The 17283-nt window shown below is 44.9% G+C and overlaps 1 protein-coding gene across 1 annotated transcript in view; it reads right to left on the minus strand.

Moving 5' to 3' along the window:
• The window catches only part of Skap1 (src kinase associated phosphoprotein 1), a 294139-nt gene that overhangs the window by 34373 nt on the left and 242483 nt on the right, over nt 1–17283 (minus strand). The window contains exons 7-10 of the mRNA XM_076935898.1: nt 15203–15327; nt 13172–13235; nt 10695–10880; nt 1239–1286 (exon numbers count right to left, since the gene is read on the minus strand). Coding sequence (XP_076792013.1) covers nt 1239–1286; nt 10695–10880; nt 13172–13235; nt 15203–15327 — 423 coding nt within the window. The remainder of the gene's footprint in view (nt 1–1238; nt 1287–10694; nt 10881–13171; nt 13236–15202; nt 15328–17283) is intronic.

A 17283-nucleotide genomic window follows, 5' to 3' on the forward strand; every position in this document is an offset into this window, starting at 1 on the left:
GGGGAAAGCACTTGTCTAGCCAGCATGAAGACCTATCTAGAAGCCAGGAGAGGTTACACATGGTTGTGATCCCAGGGCTTCCATAGCAAGATAAGAGACTAAAGAGTCCTGGGTAGCAGGTCGTGGGCCAGCAGGTCAGGCAAATGGTGCAGGGCCAAAACAACAAAGAGACTCTGCCACACAAAGTATAAGGCTAGGACCAAGACCAAGACCAGAGATTGTCCTCTCTCATGCATGCTCGCATGCTCCCAAGCACGCATGGACGCAAGCACGCACGGACGCACACACACACACACACACACACACACACACACAAACACACACACGGACGCACGCACGCATGGACGTGCGCCCATTTCTTGCAGCGACTGGAAAGGGAAAAGAGGACTTACTAAGTGACTATGAGTGAGAAGAAAAGTCTAAAGCAAAGGAGGGAGGGAGGCAAGAAGAGAACAAGCAAAAGGCCAGAGAAACCGAGAGCAGGGAGGGAAAACGGGAAAGAACTCCTAAACTTACGAATTTCAGACTCTAAGGAAAAAAATCTGCTCATATCTAAATCACTCTTGAATCCGACTCTGCTGATAGAATGAATGTCCTTGAGGTGGCCCAAGCAACGTGCAACACTCCTTCACTGACAATGAAGGAGTGAGTCCTTGGTCCACTTAAGGAGACTCCCAAGCCCATGTGACCTTAGGAGGGATGGGCTCACTAAGAGCCTGAAGCATGGTTAACAGGCAGGGATGAATAAGATGTAATTTTGTATTCAACAAACCTGTTACATATTCATTTCCAAATGTGCCTGGAATCAAACCAGCCCATCAGAGGTCAGCATCCCTCCGTCGTTCTATCCTTCACCCCAGGCTCACTTTTCAGATCTGACACATTTCTATTCCCTTCTCAACTCGCAATCTCCGGGCCTCTCAGATAGGAGACATTTCCATTCTCAATCCTCTGATCTCCTATGAGACAATTCTATTTTCACTGCACTGATATAAGAAATACTGATAGGAAAAAGAATAAATATCTGGTTTGGCTTCCTACCTTCTGAAGACAAATCTTGGCTGTGCTAGGACATCGGTTAAAGTGACTGGGTGTCCGCTTTTAAAGTTAAGGCACTTCTCTATCCAGTCACTATATTTTGGGCTTTTGGGGTCATGTACCAGGACCAGTAATGACAGTGCGTTCTCAAACCAGAAGCCCCATGGTTCCACCCAGTGTTGTGCAACCCTGTCTTATACCTCGTCGCCGATGAGCGCCACACGAATCCTCTTCTAGATCATCTTCATCTGAGGGGACAAACAATCAGGATTAGCGTCAGTGTGTGTGGGGTGTCAGTCTATCGTGCTCTTTCTTTTGAGGGTGTCACCTTTCTCTGAGCTCACTGACCCCCTCTTTTTTCTTGTGTTTCAAAGCAGGGCCTTGCTATGGAGCCCAGGCTGGCTTTGAACTCATGATCCGGTTACCTTAGCCTCTCAAGAGTTAGGATTATAGGACTGTGCTATCACGTCAAGTTAGGAAACACTCTCCTTTAAGGGAAGTTTAGTTAACACATTTTCTTCTTTTTTTTCCTCCCTTCAGTTATCTCTCACCTTCGAATGGGCCTCCACTCCTTCCCCTTCTATTCATTGCTGGTTTTGAAATATTCTGAAGCACATGTTGTATACGGGGAGCTGCACTGGGAGCAGGGATGCATCAGGCGAGCATGCCAAGGTTCCTGTCTTGGTGGAACTTCCTACCCAATTCCAACTGGATCACCCAGGGGGCTTTTTATTGGACCCGATTATTTTCCTCAGTCCTCACTTCTCTTTGTGGAATTCTTGCTTGCATTTGTTATCTCCATGTAGACATCTTGGTTTTAGTCATCCAGAGTTAGTATGTGTGAGTTAGTGTGTGTGTGCACGTGCATGCACGTGTGTGATTGGAAGTGGGTTTTAAACCTTCTGTGATTAATTAGTCTTTAACATACCCATTTTTGTTCAGCTGTTTCGGAGGCTGGTCATGAACATAGTTTTATGTTCCTAGTACTTGAGGCCTGTAGTTATTTTTATTTTTATTCTTTTACTGTTTTATTCAGCCTGCCTTGTTCATTAGAGTATAGGCTCCTGAGGGCAGATGGAATGGTCTTTTAATTAATTGCTGTGGATTCACAATGGGTTCTAAGTCAACGCTAGTGTCTAACTCCAGTCAAGTGTTTATATGGCCAACGTCACAATGTGATTGGCTTGAGTTTCTTACCCTCATTAACCTGTTTCATCTCAGGCTTCATACTATGTGATATAATGGGAACTGGAGCTTTATTAAGAAAGTATGAGAATTAGAGCCACATTTAATAATCCTATTTTAGGAGATAGAATTATAATGCATGTATACATAGATATGGGGCAGAAATAGGCTCACTGGCCTTTTCATAAACTAGCCCACCTCTCTTTTTCTTTTAGACACACAGTCAGACAGATAGACAGACAGACAGACAGACAGACACACACACACACACACACGGGGGGGGGGGGATAGGGCACAGTGAGCCATGTTTTGAGAGCCTTTTACTCAGTTTTTCCTGAGCACACTTGATTTCCTCTTCCTAGGTTTTATTTCACACACTGGCCTTACTTCTTCACAAATGGAATCTTCGAAGAGATGGCCAGGGGACAGTCTCCCTCTAGCTTTTTAAAAAATGTCAAATTTAAGTAAGTAAGTCCTAAGGTCAAAGGGAAGAAGAAACAGCACAAAATGTGTTAGGCTACTACAGAGCATTGAAAATGCCTGGTTTAGAAAGGGTTGTGGCGGCTCTCACCTTTGATCCCACTTAGAAGGTGGGTCCAAGGCCAGCCTGGGCTTATGTGTAAGACCTTGTCTCAAACAAAGAAACACAAGCCACTTCCTGATTTTATGTTCATAAAAATGATACTGTCCTCTGAAAAATAAAAATTAAGAGTTTAACATTCTGGAGAAGTAACTCACCTGTTACCAAGATTTAAGATACATGCATTCACATGCTTGCCCTATAGACCTGTAGAAAAGGGACCCCTTTGAAAGAAAAATTTTAAATTATCTTATGTGTATGAATATTTCACCTGTATACATGTAAGTGTACCACATGCGTGCTGCTGGGTGCTTGCAGAAGAGGATGTTGGATCCCCTTGGACAAGAGTTAAAGACATTTGTGGTGGCCATGTGGGTGCTGGGACTTGAACTCTGGTCCTCTGGAGAAGCAGTCAGTGCTAACTTCTGAGCCAGCTCTCCATCTCTTTGAAGGATTCTTATTTCTGTGTAGAGTCCATCAGTAAGGGCTTTCCCTGTCACTGCCTGTACAGTTCCCCAATCCCACCTCAAGAACAAAGACATGAAGTAAGGGAGGTGTGACGTCAAATGTAGGGAACAGGGCACATAGAAACAAATCCCATTCTTCTCACACCGTCTTTCCCGTGCTCTCTTCTGCTCCTTTCTTCTGCTATGATGTTTTTCCTTTTTTCTGTGGGGCTAATTTTTCAGGACTGACAATATTACATCGTGAGTTGGTGCATCCTCCTTGTAGAGATGCCCAATAATCTGGGCAGCAAGCGACTGTTTTCCTGGTATCAGACAACTCAATCACAAGGACCAATAATGTGCTGTGCTTAGGCACTTTTGCAGAGAGCGTTTATTCTACCTCTGCTGTCCGTGCGCAGCTGTCTCTTCCTCCCAAGTCTAATCAATGTAAATTGGGTCAGATCTCCGCTGTGAATTACAAATTGGATCCGAAGTTGGAGGGTCACCGTGCCTGCTGCTCCACCTCCTTCCCACCGCCATTAGATGGGAAGCTACACCAAAGATCTTTTCTAAATAAATCAGACTTTATTGTAAAACTCGGCCACTGACGAGACATAACCTCATTAGCATTGATTTTAAAATAAATTATTGAAAGTGGCCTGCCTGCTCTTTGCATTTGTAAAAAAGGAGAATGTAAATGTATTTGCAATGATAAAAATGAAAACTAAAACCTGACTCCTTTATCCTTTCAGGCAATCGCACTTAATCTAGTCATGATAAAAAAAAAAAAAAACCAACGGAAAAAATAGAAATGTGCATTATTCAGTCTCAGAACAGACTCTCTGATTTCCATTGTAACTTTGGAGTCACCTAGAAAGAAAGAGAAATGTTGGCCATTAAGTATGTGTATTATTTGCCACCGTTACCAGGCCTTACAGGGATGGATGTGAACGGGAAGCTCTGATCCCCCACTTCTGTTCTATCTGCCTTGTCCTCCGGTGGCTGAAACTGGCCTTCCATTAAGAAGCCTTCTTACTGCTGGGCGTGGGCTGTGTCTCAGGGGTCACTGCAGGACTGAGGCTGAGAACCCTTCACACAGTGGGGGACTGAGGTTGGGGGTCACACAGTAGAAGAAGCCCCTTCTACAGCTGGTTAATGACGAGCACTGCTCTTGGTACCTTCTTAGATTGAGAGGGTTTCATACAATTGATTTCGGACCCTTCTGTGAAGCCAAACTGGTATCTCACAAGGTCCAAGGTCAAGACAATTACCATGTAACTGGGATTTTTTAAAAAAGGCTTCCTGTTTAAAAATACAGGTGGGTTAGGGAGTTAACTTTCTTGTTTTTGTTACTCCTCAAAAAGAAGCTTTATTTTTACTTATTAAGTGTGTGTGTACATACACGTGTGCTCACACGCACCAGGGTGTATGTCAGAAGTCAGAGGATAACTTGGGAGAGTTGCTCCTCTCCTTCTTCCGTGTGGATCATACGCAAGCATGCTTACCTACTGAGGCATCTTGTTGGCCTGAGGGTTTCATTTTAAAAGCCCATTTTGAAAAAAAAAATCTTTCTTTAGGTTAAAGAGCTCACTGGACTTCTTTATAAGAATATTCTTGGGCGTTTTAGCATCACATCCATGGAAATACATCTTCATTTAAGAGAGAATTAAAATTTATGTGCTAGCTCAACTTTAAACAGTAATAGATTATAACGGTCCTGGCTCCTAACGGGGCATATGGGACCCCAATCTCACACAGGCTTTAAACAAATTAACCTCTGAAGATTACTGCCCACTTATTACATTAAATGCTCCACTTGATCCCCAAATATCTCATCTCAGTTGGGAAAACAGTTGAAGAAGATTCTGTTAACTGTGTGAACATGTGAGGGAACCATGGGGCATCACAAATGAGCATCTGAATTGGGAGAGTCGATTTCAATCAACATTCTTGGCACAGTGTCAGGGACACTAATGAGAGGCTGAGAGGAACAGGACACTGAGTCCACCTAGGAGGGACAGTGAGGTGCTAGCTGCTTCTGACACCCAAGTCCTTTCTGAAGTGTGGCTCTGGCACCCACCCTTGACATTCATGAAACTGATACCAGAAAGAATAACAGGAGAAAAAAATGATTACGTCAAAAGGAGGGAAAAGCAGTTTTCCCAACAGTGACAACAGCTATAAGAAAATGCCTAGTGTATTAATGTGCAGCCAGATGTCAAGGTGCTCTGGTGACAGATGCAAGAGAAATACAGGGAGGAGACTTGATATGTAAAGGGGCCATCCAGAAGAATAGGAATGAACCACTCCCTGGCATGCCCAGACAAGCCATAGACCCCTGTATGCTGTAACATCTCTTCTCTGCTGTGTATTGGGTAATCTCAACTGTTACCTCGCAACACATCTATCCTATCTCTATGATATGGTTGATCTATAAGATATCAAACTCAGTTTGTGTTAATACCAACAGTTGGGAGGCACAGAATTTAATTCTACAAATAATAACTGAATACCTACTAACTGGGGAGAAACACAAGGCTACAAACCAGCATGGTCAGAGGCAGAGCTTAATTGCAGTGGCATCTGAGAAGGTGTCACATCTGAGGACACATCTGAGCAGAGTGTGCAGCACTTCACAGGCAGAGACTAGAGGAGCATGCTAGGTAGAAGACATAGATAGCATGGTTCCAACTGGCCCCTGTGGCTGGCTGTTGCTCAGGGTGTGAGGTAATAGGCAGAATGACAGACAGACAGACAGACAGACAGACAGACAGACAGACAGACAGACAGTTAAGATAGAGTAACCAGGGATGAGGAAAAAAAGAGGCCAAGAGACTAGAAAGAGGCTGGGGACTGTACTGACTCTTCTTCATATATTTTGTGTTTTGGGCTTGCGTTTGTTTTTGCATTTTTCTTTCTTTAGATCTTTAGCTATCACTGTTCCTTCTTCCTATGTGTCCGGACAACTATGCAGGGGGAAAGATAATCCCACAGAATATTGTTTCCATTTGTCTCTAATTAAAAAAAAAAAAAAGAAAGAAAGAAACCTAGTTATATGCTTTATTATAAAGCAGTTTAGCTTCTGTGTCTGAAATAACTTGTGGGGCAGTGTTACTGCTCCCCAAGGTCTCAGATGCCTTACTGGCTTCTACCTTTGAGGCCCCAGACAATGCAGGATCTGATAAAAAAAAATGTTCTTATATGGAATTTTGAATCTAGGACTGCGCTCATCTGCAGAATAACTTCAAAAAAGATGTGAAAATGTTTAGAAAAATGTTTTTAAAAAAGATTTATTTTAGTGTGTGTGTGTGTGTGTGTGTGTGATGTGTATAGCATGTACAAGTTCCTATGGTGGCCAGAAGAAGGTATCAAGGCCTCTGGAGCTGGAGTTGTGAACTGTCCAAGGTGGGTGCTGGGAACTGAACCCTGGTCCTATGGAAGGAAGAGCAGCAAGTGCTCTTAACCACTGAGCTACCTCTCCAGCTCCAAAGCCTGTAAGTTTAACATCTGGCTTTCATACTGCATTTAGGCCATTCTCTGAAATTTAATCTACTACAAATGAAATCGTAAAACTCAAGGGCCCCCATATTCTCAACAGGAATCTTAGAATCCCAGTGGATACCAACTTTGAAGCCATATTTTCCAGGACTAACTTTTTTTTTTTTTTTTATAAAGATTTTATTATTTATTATGTATACAGCATTCTGCCTGCATGTGTGCCTGCAGGCCAGAAGAGGGCCCCAGATCTCATTATAGATGGTTATGAGCGGCCATGCAGTTGTTGGGAACGGAACTCAGGACCTCTGGAAGATCAGCCAGTGCTCTTAACCTCTGAGCCATCTCTCCAGCTCCCAAGCCCCTGCAAATCCCTCTCTTTTTATTTATGTATTTTATGCAGATGGGTGCTTTGTCTACATGTATGTCTCTACACCAGAAGAGGGCATCAGGTTCCATTATAGACTCTTTTTTTTTTTTTTTTTTTTTTTGGTTTTTCGAGATAGGATTTCTCTGTATAGCCTTTGGCTGTCCTGGAACTCACTCGGTAGACCAGGCTGGCCTTGAACTCAGAAATCCGCCTGCCTCTGCCTCCCAAGTGCTGGGATTAAAGGCGTGCGTCACCACCGCCTGGCCATTATAGACTCTTGTGAGGCACTCTGTGGGTGGGTACAGGGAATTGAACTCAGGACCTCTAGAAGAGCAGCCAGTGTCCTTAACAGCTGAGTCATTTCTCCAGCCTGGACTAACTTTTTTTTTTTTTTTTTTTGTGGTCTGGCTGAAAACCTTGAGTGCTCTGGCTTCCCTCCTGCGAACAAGAGTGCTAGCCATATAGTAAAACGCTAATCACCTCATGACTAATGGGTTATCACGCATTTAATTTGATGGCCCATATATTATTTTGGTTAGGAAAACTTTTTTTTATTGACTTGTTATTTTGCATATTCTTTTCAGTTTTCTAGATGCCCGTTTATAATACACTTGGGTTAGGGAAGACTCACTTGCATGGCTTTCCCCATAGGCACAGTGAGGACTCCCATAGGCTCCACCCCCAAAAGCAGGACCAGCATGCCTGCCAATACTAAACATCTTTCACAAAGCATGTTCACCTGTTATAATGAAATGGACGCTAGAGATTCAAGCCATTTGACTACTGGTAAGTGTGCAGTGCTTGCACAATCCAGTATTACTACTGGCTGTCCCTCCACCCAGCACCTGGCCTCTTGGTTAAAAAAAGGGCTGGAGCAGAAGGTGTTCTCCACATTCCATCTGTTCAGGATTTTCGGGTTCACACCTGCTTCACCCATATAGCCACAAGTGTCTAGCTAGAGTGTCTTGGGTCTGGCTGGTGAGGGTAGGACCTTAGCCATCCCCCAACTCTTTGAGGAAGTAATATTTCCTATTAAACGGCACCAGGTCCACACTACTGTCACATGTGGAGTGTCCCTTTGCCCATGCTCCACGCTAAGTGCACACATAACACTCCCAGGCTCCTCCTCAAATCCTTTTAGGAAGCTACCTTGTCACTTTGCCCTTTTCACAAGTAGACAATTAGACAGGGCAAGGAGCTTACTCCAGTTCTCACAGCTAGCACATTTACAGCCAGCTCTGTGCTTGGTGTATCTAGCTGTCTCTCACATGCTGTTTTTCAGTAGGTAGTGGCTGGCATGCGGGGGGGGGGGCTTTGGGTGGTGGGGTGGAAGGGGAGATGATGCTGGTCCCCTCACATTCCTTCTCTGTTTCTTTAGGACAGTGGTGTGGCACATGCAGAACACATACAGCAATTTCAGAAGCACCAATGGTGGGGTGCTAGAAAGCTTGGATGATGGAGACACGTGGCTAAATAATCACATGATAATTAAACGACTATATACCTCCCCGCCCCATGCTGTCTGTGAGAGCTGTGCTGGATAGTGGCTTTCGTTCATTGGATGCACAGGCAAGGTAGTTGCCATCCCTCTAACCTGCAGAAAGAGATTCCACCTTTTCTGTAGTGTGGTTCCCTCAGTTTCTGTGGATCAGAGTTGTGGGCACAGGGTTAGCTGTTTGAGGAGGCTGACTAAGCTCTATGCCCTTGGGTCCATTCTTGTATATAAGCAGTGGGAGGTTTGGAGGAGTTCCCAAGACCTCAGCTGTGTGTAGGAGTGTAGGAGGCCAGATGGACTTGGTCACTCAGAGGTTGGTGGAACAGTCCTTGCTTCTGACCCTGAGTAAGGGGATGGCCTCAAACCCATCCTGTTTTCTGAGGTCTCTTTCCCTCCACTCCCCGTCCTAGAGCATCAGACTCATCCTCCCTGGCTTCTTTTGAGTACCATACACCTTTTCTTTGCATCCCAGAAGGCACAGTGGCTTGGGGGAGATGCTCCCCAGAACATTCTTCCAAGAGTTGGAACCTCACCAGCATCTTTCCCTGAACCTGGGCTGGTGTGAGCTCTCTAGGAAGATTCTGGCCAAGCAGGGGAGTGCCTCTCCTTTTAGGGAGTGTGGTGAATTAGATCCGTTTCTGCACCCTGCTGTTGCAATGGCATGGGCTGTGGAGGAAGATTCTCAGAGGAGCTCTGTTTTAATGTAGCAATTTGATTCAATTTTCCACTCTATAAAATTACCCATCACTGCTCGTTGCTTCCTAACAGACACCTTCACTCTTAATTTAACAATCCTATCGAATTCTGCCAGGGAAATTGGAAAAATTTATCACCTGTGAAATTTTATTTTCCTTTGGTTGTATCTGTTTTTGTAAAACTTCATTAACGACGATGACTTGCTGAGGAAATTATCATTTTTTTTTTAACTTCAGACACAAGAAATGGCTCGACCTCAACCAAGATATCATTTGCATAATAAAACACAACAACAACAACCAAAAAAGCTGCGGAAGTGGAGTCTGGTAGAGGCTGGAGGATGGAGGGGAAGGACTGATGGGGTTGTGTGGACACAGACTTGCAACTTAATTCAGAGAGCAATGACGTGGCTTCTCTCTTAGGCAAGAGACAAATAGGGAATGCCTACTTAAGAGGGCTGGGCCCTCCTCTTAGGGAGCCTTGAAATGCAATTATTTACTGATGCTGCTTTTAGCAAGGGGCCCTGTCTTCAGGGGCCTAAGTGTTGGATTCACCTTAGTTCCCAGGTTCATCTGGGATGCAGGTTTAAATTGCTATAAATTTTGGCTTAATTTGAATTTCTTAGCAGAGTACTAAACTCCTGGCAAATTTCCACAGGAGCACTTCCTGAATGGACTGGAAGATTCAACTTTCCCATTATCTAAATACCTCGCAATTAAAAGGCTCAGGCTTTGGTTTTCCAGTCTGACCCCCACTGTGTTCTGTACTGTTCACCAGCTGCTGGATCCCCACCAGAAGTGGCTCCGAGGGAGCAGTGATGACTTTGCATTTTCTGAGATGCTAGTGAGCCCGCCTTCTTCTGAAGGAGAGGGCTCCAGACTCAACCTGCCCTAGCAGGGGGAGAGGGGAAGCAGGGTAGGTTTATTCTTAGGAGATGAGATTTGACTTAGGGTGATAACCGGTTGTGTTCTATCAGATTACAACATTATTACTAAAATGGTTTGTTGGCATCTGCACAACGCAGACTTTGGAACTCCTCCCTTCCTTTTGAGACAATGCTTTGTCCTTCTCTGGATTCTACAGAAAAATAAGCCAGGGATTAGAGAGAGTTATGAGAAGGACCCCCAAACTCACAGTGAGTCAATGAAAACCAAAGGGAGTGGTCTCTAGCCTTTACCCTTGGTAAGTGATGTCCCATCACATGGTACAGCTGAAAGAGTATTTCATCTTGTTCCCAGAACACGGTAGAGCCACAGGGCTTCCTACACCATCTCCTTCAGACAATGACATTTAGATGGGGATAACCTTGGGGGCTGTTTCATTCTTCCACTAGGTCAAGAGTTTTTGCTAGTATCGGGAGGTGGGTAGTTAGCTGGTGAAGTCTCTCACCTGGTAGGACTTCATAAATGTCCTCCTCATTGTCTGTAGGCTCAGGCAAGGCCACGGCTCTGCACTGGGAACCAGACCTTGGGCAGTCAAAGCCATCGATGTCATTGTACATTTCTTCCTCTTCTTTCTTCTCTTCCTCCTCTTCCTCCTCCTCCTCTTCAAAGGGGATGGTTAAGGAGCTCAGATCTGCCACCGGAGCAAAGATAAGAATGAGCAAAGATAGAAAAAAAAAAAAAAAAAAAAAAAAAAAAAGAAGAAGAAGGCTGGGAAAGGAGGAGGCAAGGGAGGAGGAGGGATGGGAATAAAACATGTCAGGAGAAAATGAAACACTAGGTTAAGGGCTGTTATTTCTAATGCGGGCCTCGGTGGCAGGAAATCTACAGAAAAGGCCAGCCCGGTACTGTGTCAGACTTAACCCACCAACATAAATCCTCCCTGGCAATAAAATGTGGTCAGGATGAAGCAGCCCTGAAAAGTATGGGTGTGTGAATGAAAACGCAAGGTGAAGGGAAGAAAATAGGCCAGACGAGGCACTGCCTGGGTGCCATGCTCTGCTCACCAAGCAGAAAACCGGATGGGTGAGCGATGGCTCTAAGTTGGCTAGGGTGACAGGGTCAGGGCAATATGGTGGTGTCTGAGCTCTCAGATGCTCATCTCCTGGTCGTCTCACTGTGGAATTCAGACAAATTTGTTTGTGGAGAGGGAAGAAAAAAATGGGAAAAAGCAGCAGAAGGAAAGAAATAGGGGCATGGGAAAACACCACAGTGGTGTGACCGGACGGAATGGCCAAACAGCAGTTACCATGTCCTTTTACGGCCTGGCTGACCTTAAAGTGGGTCACTGAGGAGAGGGTGTTTAGCCATTACAGCACTGGTGAGCACCAGGGCGGGGAGAAAGATTGGTTTCAATTCTGGTAGGGGGCTGGGAACTCGGTGTCTGCCTTCAGCTAGCTCCCGGAAACCCCCACTGAGGGGCCTCTGCAAGGACCCCGTGTGCGCACTGACATACTCTGGGGAAGGGAAGGATGGAGAGACAGGAACAGTTCATTTCGAAACGCAATAAAACTGTTTGGCTTGATTAGGCTTTTAATAAAGATTCCCCAACAAATTTCATCTGAATTCTGGCGACTTCATAGGAGGAAAGGATCAAAGGCACATTTGCGGCTTAAACCATATGTTATTATTTTGTTTGTTTTAAAATAAAATGGAATGAATAATTTCTTCAATGTGAGATTCTGAAAGTACCACAGGGTACAGCTCAATAAAGCTGCTTTGAGTTTTATTGAGGTTTACACACTTAGGGGTATATTACACGCATAAATCCTAGGCACCTAGATGAGAGTGTACCCTGTAGCCTCACCATCAACGCTCGTGTCTGCCTAGTTCCAGCCTATTATACGTGTTGCTGCTGGTGCACGCAGTAGTTTGTTTTTTGTGATAGCAGAGGTAAGACTGAGGAAAAGAGGCAATTCTTGTAATTAAGGCTGGGGCGCTTTCTTCTTTTTATCCACCATAAAATCTTACAGCGGAATAATAAACCGTGATGAGAAAGCTTGGTGTTTTTAGGTGGATGTGTTTCTCCTTGAGATATGGGCCATATATGGAGTTGCTGTTCTTGCAACTTACTGAGGCAGGGTCCTGCTACGATGGTGTATGAAGGTCCTCCTTAGGCCAAAGCTTACCTGCTTGGCTATTCTCAGGGGGATGCTTTCCTGGGCCACTGTGGCTGCTGCAGGCTGGCCAGCAGAGGGCACTCTAAGAACAGCCGTTTGACCTCTTCAGGCCATCCCAAGGCAAGGTATATTTTATTGTGGCTTGGGAAACCACCATTTATTTTTAATGTCCAAGGTCCCTGACAGCCACCTAGATGAGTTTAAAACTCAAATTTTAAACAAAAAGGAAAAAATAAAAGAGGAGAGGAGGGACTTGGATCTCAATGACATGATGGCTATTATGAATTAATTACCTTTCCAGGATAAAAGGGGTGGGGTGGGGTAGGACAGGGACCTGAGCTAAGCAGCTTTCTGAACCTCTCCCAAATGATGATTAGTGGCTTCTCTACACGGTGTCAGTGAGTAGGCAATGACATCAAGGGTGACCGCCAGGCAGATGGTTGCCTTGTCTGCCCATTCTTTTTTTCTTTTTCTTTTCTTTTCTTTTTTTTTTTCAAGACTGGGTTTCTCTGTGTAGCCCTGGCTGTCCTGGAACTCACTCTGTAGACCAGGCTGGCCTACGAACTCAGAAATCCACCTGCCTCTGCCTCCCAAGTGCTGGAATTAAAGGCGTGCGCCACCACCGCCCGGCTTGTCTGCCCATTCATACAGGATACTATTTGTTGCTATATTTAAAGGCCATGTAGGGTCGGTAAGAGAGCCAGGAGAAAAACACACACGGAAACCTTTAGCTTAAACTCTTAAAATACAACTTCACCTGCAAGCCCACTCGTGTAGCATATATTTTTAAAGTGATGCCTCTTACCTTTTAACAAGAAACTTATTTGATCCACCCAGTCTCTGGCTTCAGCTGGACTAAAAGCTGTAAACTAGAGGAAAAACAAGAGGATTCATGTATCCATCACTAAAAGTGCTCACAACTGCTGCTAGACAGACTCAAAGGAGCCTGAGTTTCAGAATCGAGCCCAGACCTCAGGGTTCTCTGTCTTCTTGCCATTGAGAAAAACCAAAACCAAAACCAAAAACATCAGAACATCTCACGCAGCCGCGCTGTGCCTTCCACAATTTCACACACCAGAGAGAACAGCTCTTTAAGTCCAGACGTGGATGTCCACATATACCCACTCACTCAATCACTTCTTCATCAAAGATTTGTTGAAGAAAAGGTTTGTGGAAAGAGAAGCAAAGTGGTATTGATGTGAGACCAGAATACTACAAGGGAGGAGCCTTTGGCAGCAGGGGCACTTGTTTTTCTTTTCTTTTCCTTTCTTTTCTTCCTTTTAAAAAGATTTTATTTATTTTGTGTAAATGAGCACTCTGTGGCTGTCCTCGGACACACCAGAAGAGGGCGTCAGATCCCATTACAGATGGTTGTGAGCCACCATGTGGTTGCTGGGAATTGAACTCAGGATCCCTGGAAGAGCAGTCAGTGCTCCTAACCACTGAGCCACGTGAGCATGAAAACATCATGTGTGACATCTAAGCAGATCAGGTGGGCTGAAGTACAAGCACAGGTGGGGAGCAGAGGATTGGACAGGAAGGCTCTTACTAGACTTAAAATGTAGGTGACAGGAAGCCACTACCAGTTCCACCGAAGACTGGGTGATTCTTTCAGTAGCTGTGGCTAGGAGGAGTTTGAATGGGGGTGTCTGGAGACTGGAGAGCAATTAGGAAGCTGTTGAAGTAGCCTGCTGGCTGAAGTGACAGGAATTTAGCTACTGCAATGGCTGTGGGATTAAATAAGGAGAGGAGGAAAGGGCCAAAGAAAGGCTCCATGGCCCAGAGGGATGGTTTGGATTCAATGGGCCAGAGATAGGCATCAAAACAGACCGCATTGTTTCGCCAAATAGCAGTCAAGCACTAACCCTTTGTAATCTTAAAAATGAGTCAACTTAAAATGAAAGAACATTTTAATTCTATGATCATTACGGTTTGATAAAGGTTCATGGTGCGTAAGAAACGTAGGTTCATGCTTTATTGTTATTCTCTCTCTGTGTGTGTACACACACACACACACACACACACACACACACACCACACAAGTATATATATTCTTTTGTATGCAAGCAGAGGCCAGAGGAGGGCACTGGTGTTTTCCTCTTTCACTATTCCCTTTGAGGCAGAGTGTCTCCTAGAACCTTGAGCTCCTGTTTTTTTGGGCACAGCTAGCACTCAGCAGGCCCCAGCAATCCTTGGGTCTCTCTCCCCAGTGCACAGATAAGCTGTGCTTGAGACCGTGCTTGTTCCATGAGTTGTGTGGATTTGAACTCAGGTTTTCATCTGAATCATCTCTCCAGCATAGTCATAGTTCCTGAAAACCACACAATTCTATAAAGTGTTTCTATGGACAATGGTTTGAACTTCTCACATAAAACTTTTATCTGGATATATATTTTATCTGGATAAGTATTATAATTTAATAATAAAAACAACTTACAAACAGGCTGAGTTCATACATCTGTTGCATAATGCAAACAAACATGTTTTGGATTTCATGGAAGGACATCAGGATGACCAGTTGGAAAACCAGACAGAATAGGGGCTATAGCTGTGAAAGCAGTATGTGCATAAAGAACTGAACTGTGGGTTGTAATACACAAGAATCTCACCTGTGGGACGAGAGTGGGAAGACAGGAGAGGGGTGAAGCCATAAAAGACAAGTAAAGGGGGTATCAAGGAAGAACATAGCAACAGACAGAAAAGGCATTGCATAACAAAGGAAGGAGCAGGAGGAGGGCTGGTGGGGAGACATGAGCGGGTAGCACAGTGGGTGGAATCCATCATAGCACCAGCCACCTTGGCTCACACACAGCAGCAAGGAAAATACCAGGCTTACCTCATAGCTGCGCCTATCCTGCGAGGTTAGTTCAAAGCAGGATTCTTTCTTGGAATCTTTTCGCAGGTGAGGGGCCATCCGGACATTGTAGCCTTTAATGAGGAAGGTCCCTTTGGGCTGCTTGCCTGCAAAACAGCAAAGCTCCTTGTGTCTCTAGAGAGACACAACAGCGAAGGGAAGGCATCTTTTCTGGGATGGAAAATAAAAAGCACCAAACAGCTGTTGCATCCTCGAGGAATCACGATTGTCTAAGAAAGGTTCTTAGGGGTGCTTGGGAAGAGGCTACTGCCATCGTCAGGCAGAGATCAGTGCCAAGCAAGGGAAATGCAACACAAAAGGCTATTTTACCGAAAGTGTACAAGGAAGATGGGAAATGTGTTAGAATGTTAAGAGATCTACAATAACAGACAGCAGGAGTTACTACTACAGTGAGAGAGCCTGCACAAGTGGGGCTCCTGAAAGCTATTACAGAGCCCAGCCCTTATTACCAGGGCCAGCAGAGTTCACTTTCAAGGAGGGGCGGGGCAGCTGGGTATTCCCAAGTCCTGGAATCTCCTTCCATACCCTACTTCAAATACCCACCCTCCCCTGCAGGTCAGGTGGGAACTTATGCTAGAGGAAGGATGATTCAAACGTAGCATCGTCTTCCTAGAGATAAACTGGGAAGTAACCAAGTAGTGTTGGTATCTTCAGAGGATGAGGAAGGTGACAGACAGACCTCAAATGAGGCAAAGAAGACACCACACTGCCTGTCACTTCCGTTGGCAGGGATGGGGGAAGCCCAACATTTGTTCCAAAACAAAACAAAACACAACACTGGGCTCCTCCCCGTTTTCCTGAGAGAGGTTGTGTCTATTTTGTAGCTCAGACAGAGGGCAGCCACTGCAGGGTCTGGGTGGTGAGGGTGCCCTCTGTCAAGTGGAGTGAATTGATATTGAATCTTTCCCTTACCTCGTTTAGTGCTGAAGATTGAACCCGGGGCCTCAGATGCCTTTGGATGATAATGATAGCAAATGAAGGACAAACTGGGGGAGGGGGAGGAGGAAGAGGGAGGAAGGAGGAGAGAGAGGAGGGAGGGAAGAGGATGGAGAGGGAGGAGGAGGAAGATTTGAAGGAGGTCAGGAGGGAGGGAAGAAAGATGGAGATGCAGAGAGAAGATGAGGAGGGAGAATGGGAGGGAGTGAGGGAGACAGAAAAGGTTCTATTTTTACCTGGTTGAGCTAAAAGAAACACACAAACACTATAACTACGGAGAAAATGTCCTGGGCACAATAAGGAGTAAGTGTCGAGAGGGGAACCATGCAACAGTGCTTTCTGACACCAGAATCTTTTTTGTTAAAGTATCCCTCCTTGTTCTAACTGGCCACTAAAATGTTTTGTTGTTTCTTCGGTCACCAGATTTTATTTCACCCTGACAGCAAAATGGTCAATAAAAGTCTCCAAGCCTCTCCCTCTCTCGTCGCCCCCTCCTCTCTCACCGTAAGACCGAGTTCTGAATGAACACACATGGCTTTGTACCCAGAGACGACAACACTCGTCACCTTTGTTTTTTGAAGACTTATTTGTTTTTATTTTGTGTGTATGGATGGTTTGCTTGCATGTAAATATGTGTACTATGTGCATGTCTGGTACCTTCAGAGGCCAGAAGAGGATGTTGGGTCTCTCAGAATTGGAGTTACACATGGCTATGGGATACCACACGGGTGCTAGGAACTAGGGTCCTCTGCAAGGCGATAAGTGCTCTTAACCACTGAGCCTTTTCACCAGTCCCCCAACTACTTATTTAAACACAAGGGAAATGATGAGTGGTTTCACAGTGGTCCAGATAGCATACTAGTTTGAAGAATAGGATGGCTGTTGGCCTTGTAGGTCTAGAATTAATTAACTAATTTGCTAATTAATTAATCAAATTTTTGACTCTCCTAGTTTTTGAGACAGAGTCTCATAGTCCAGGCTGGCCTTTAACTCCCTACATAGCTGAGGATGGCCTTGAACCTCTGACCTTCCAGATTCCACCTTCTGAGTGCTGAGGTCACAGGCATGCACCATCACACTGGTTTTATGCAGGCCTGAGGATCAAA

The sequence above is a fragment of the Arvicanthis niloticus genome, chromosome 6 (genome assembly GCF_011762505.2).
Source record: "Arvicanthis niloticus isolate mArvNil1 chromosome 6, mArvNil1.pat.X, whole genome shotgun sequence".
NCBI lineage: Eukaryota > Metazoa > Chordata > Mammalia > Rodentia > Muridae > Arvicanthis > Arvicanthis niloticus.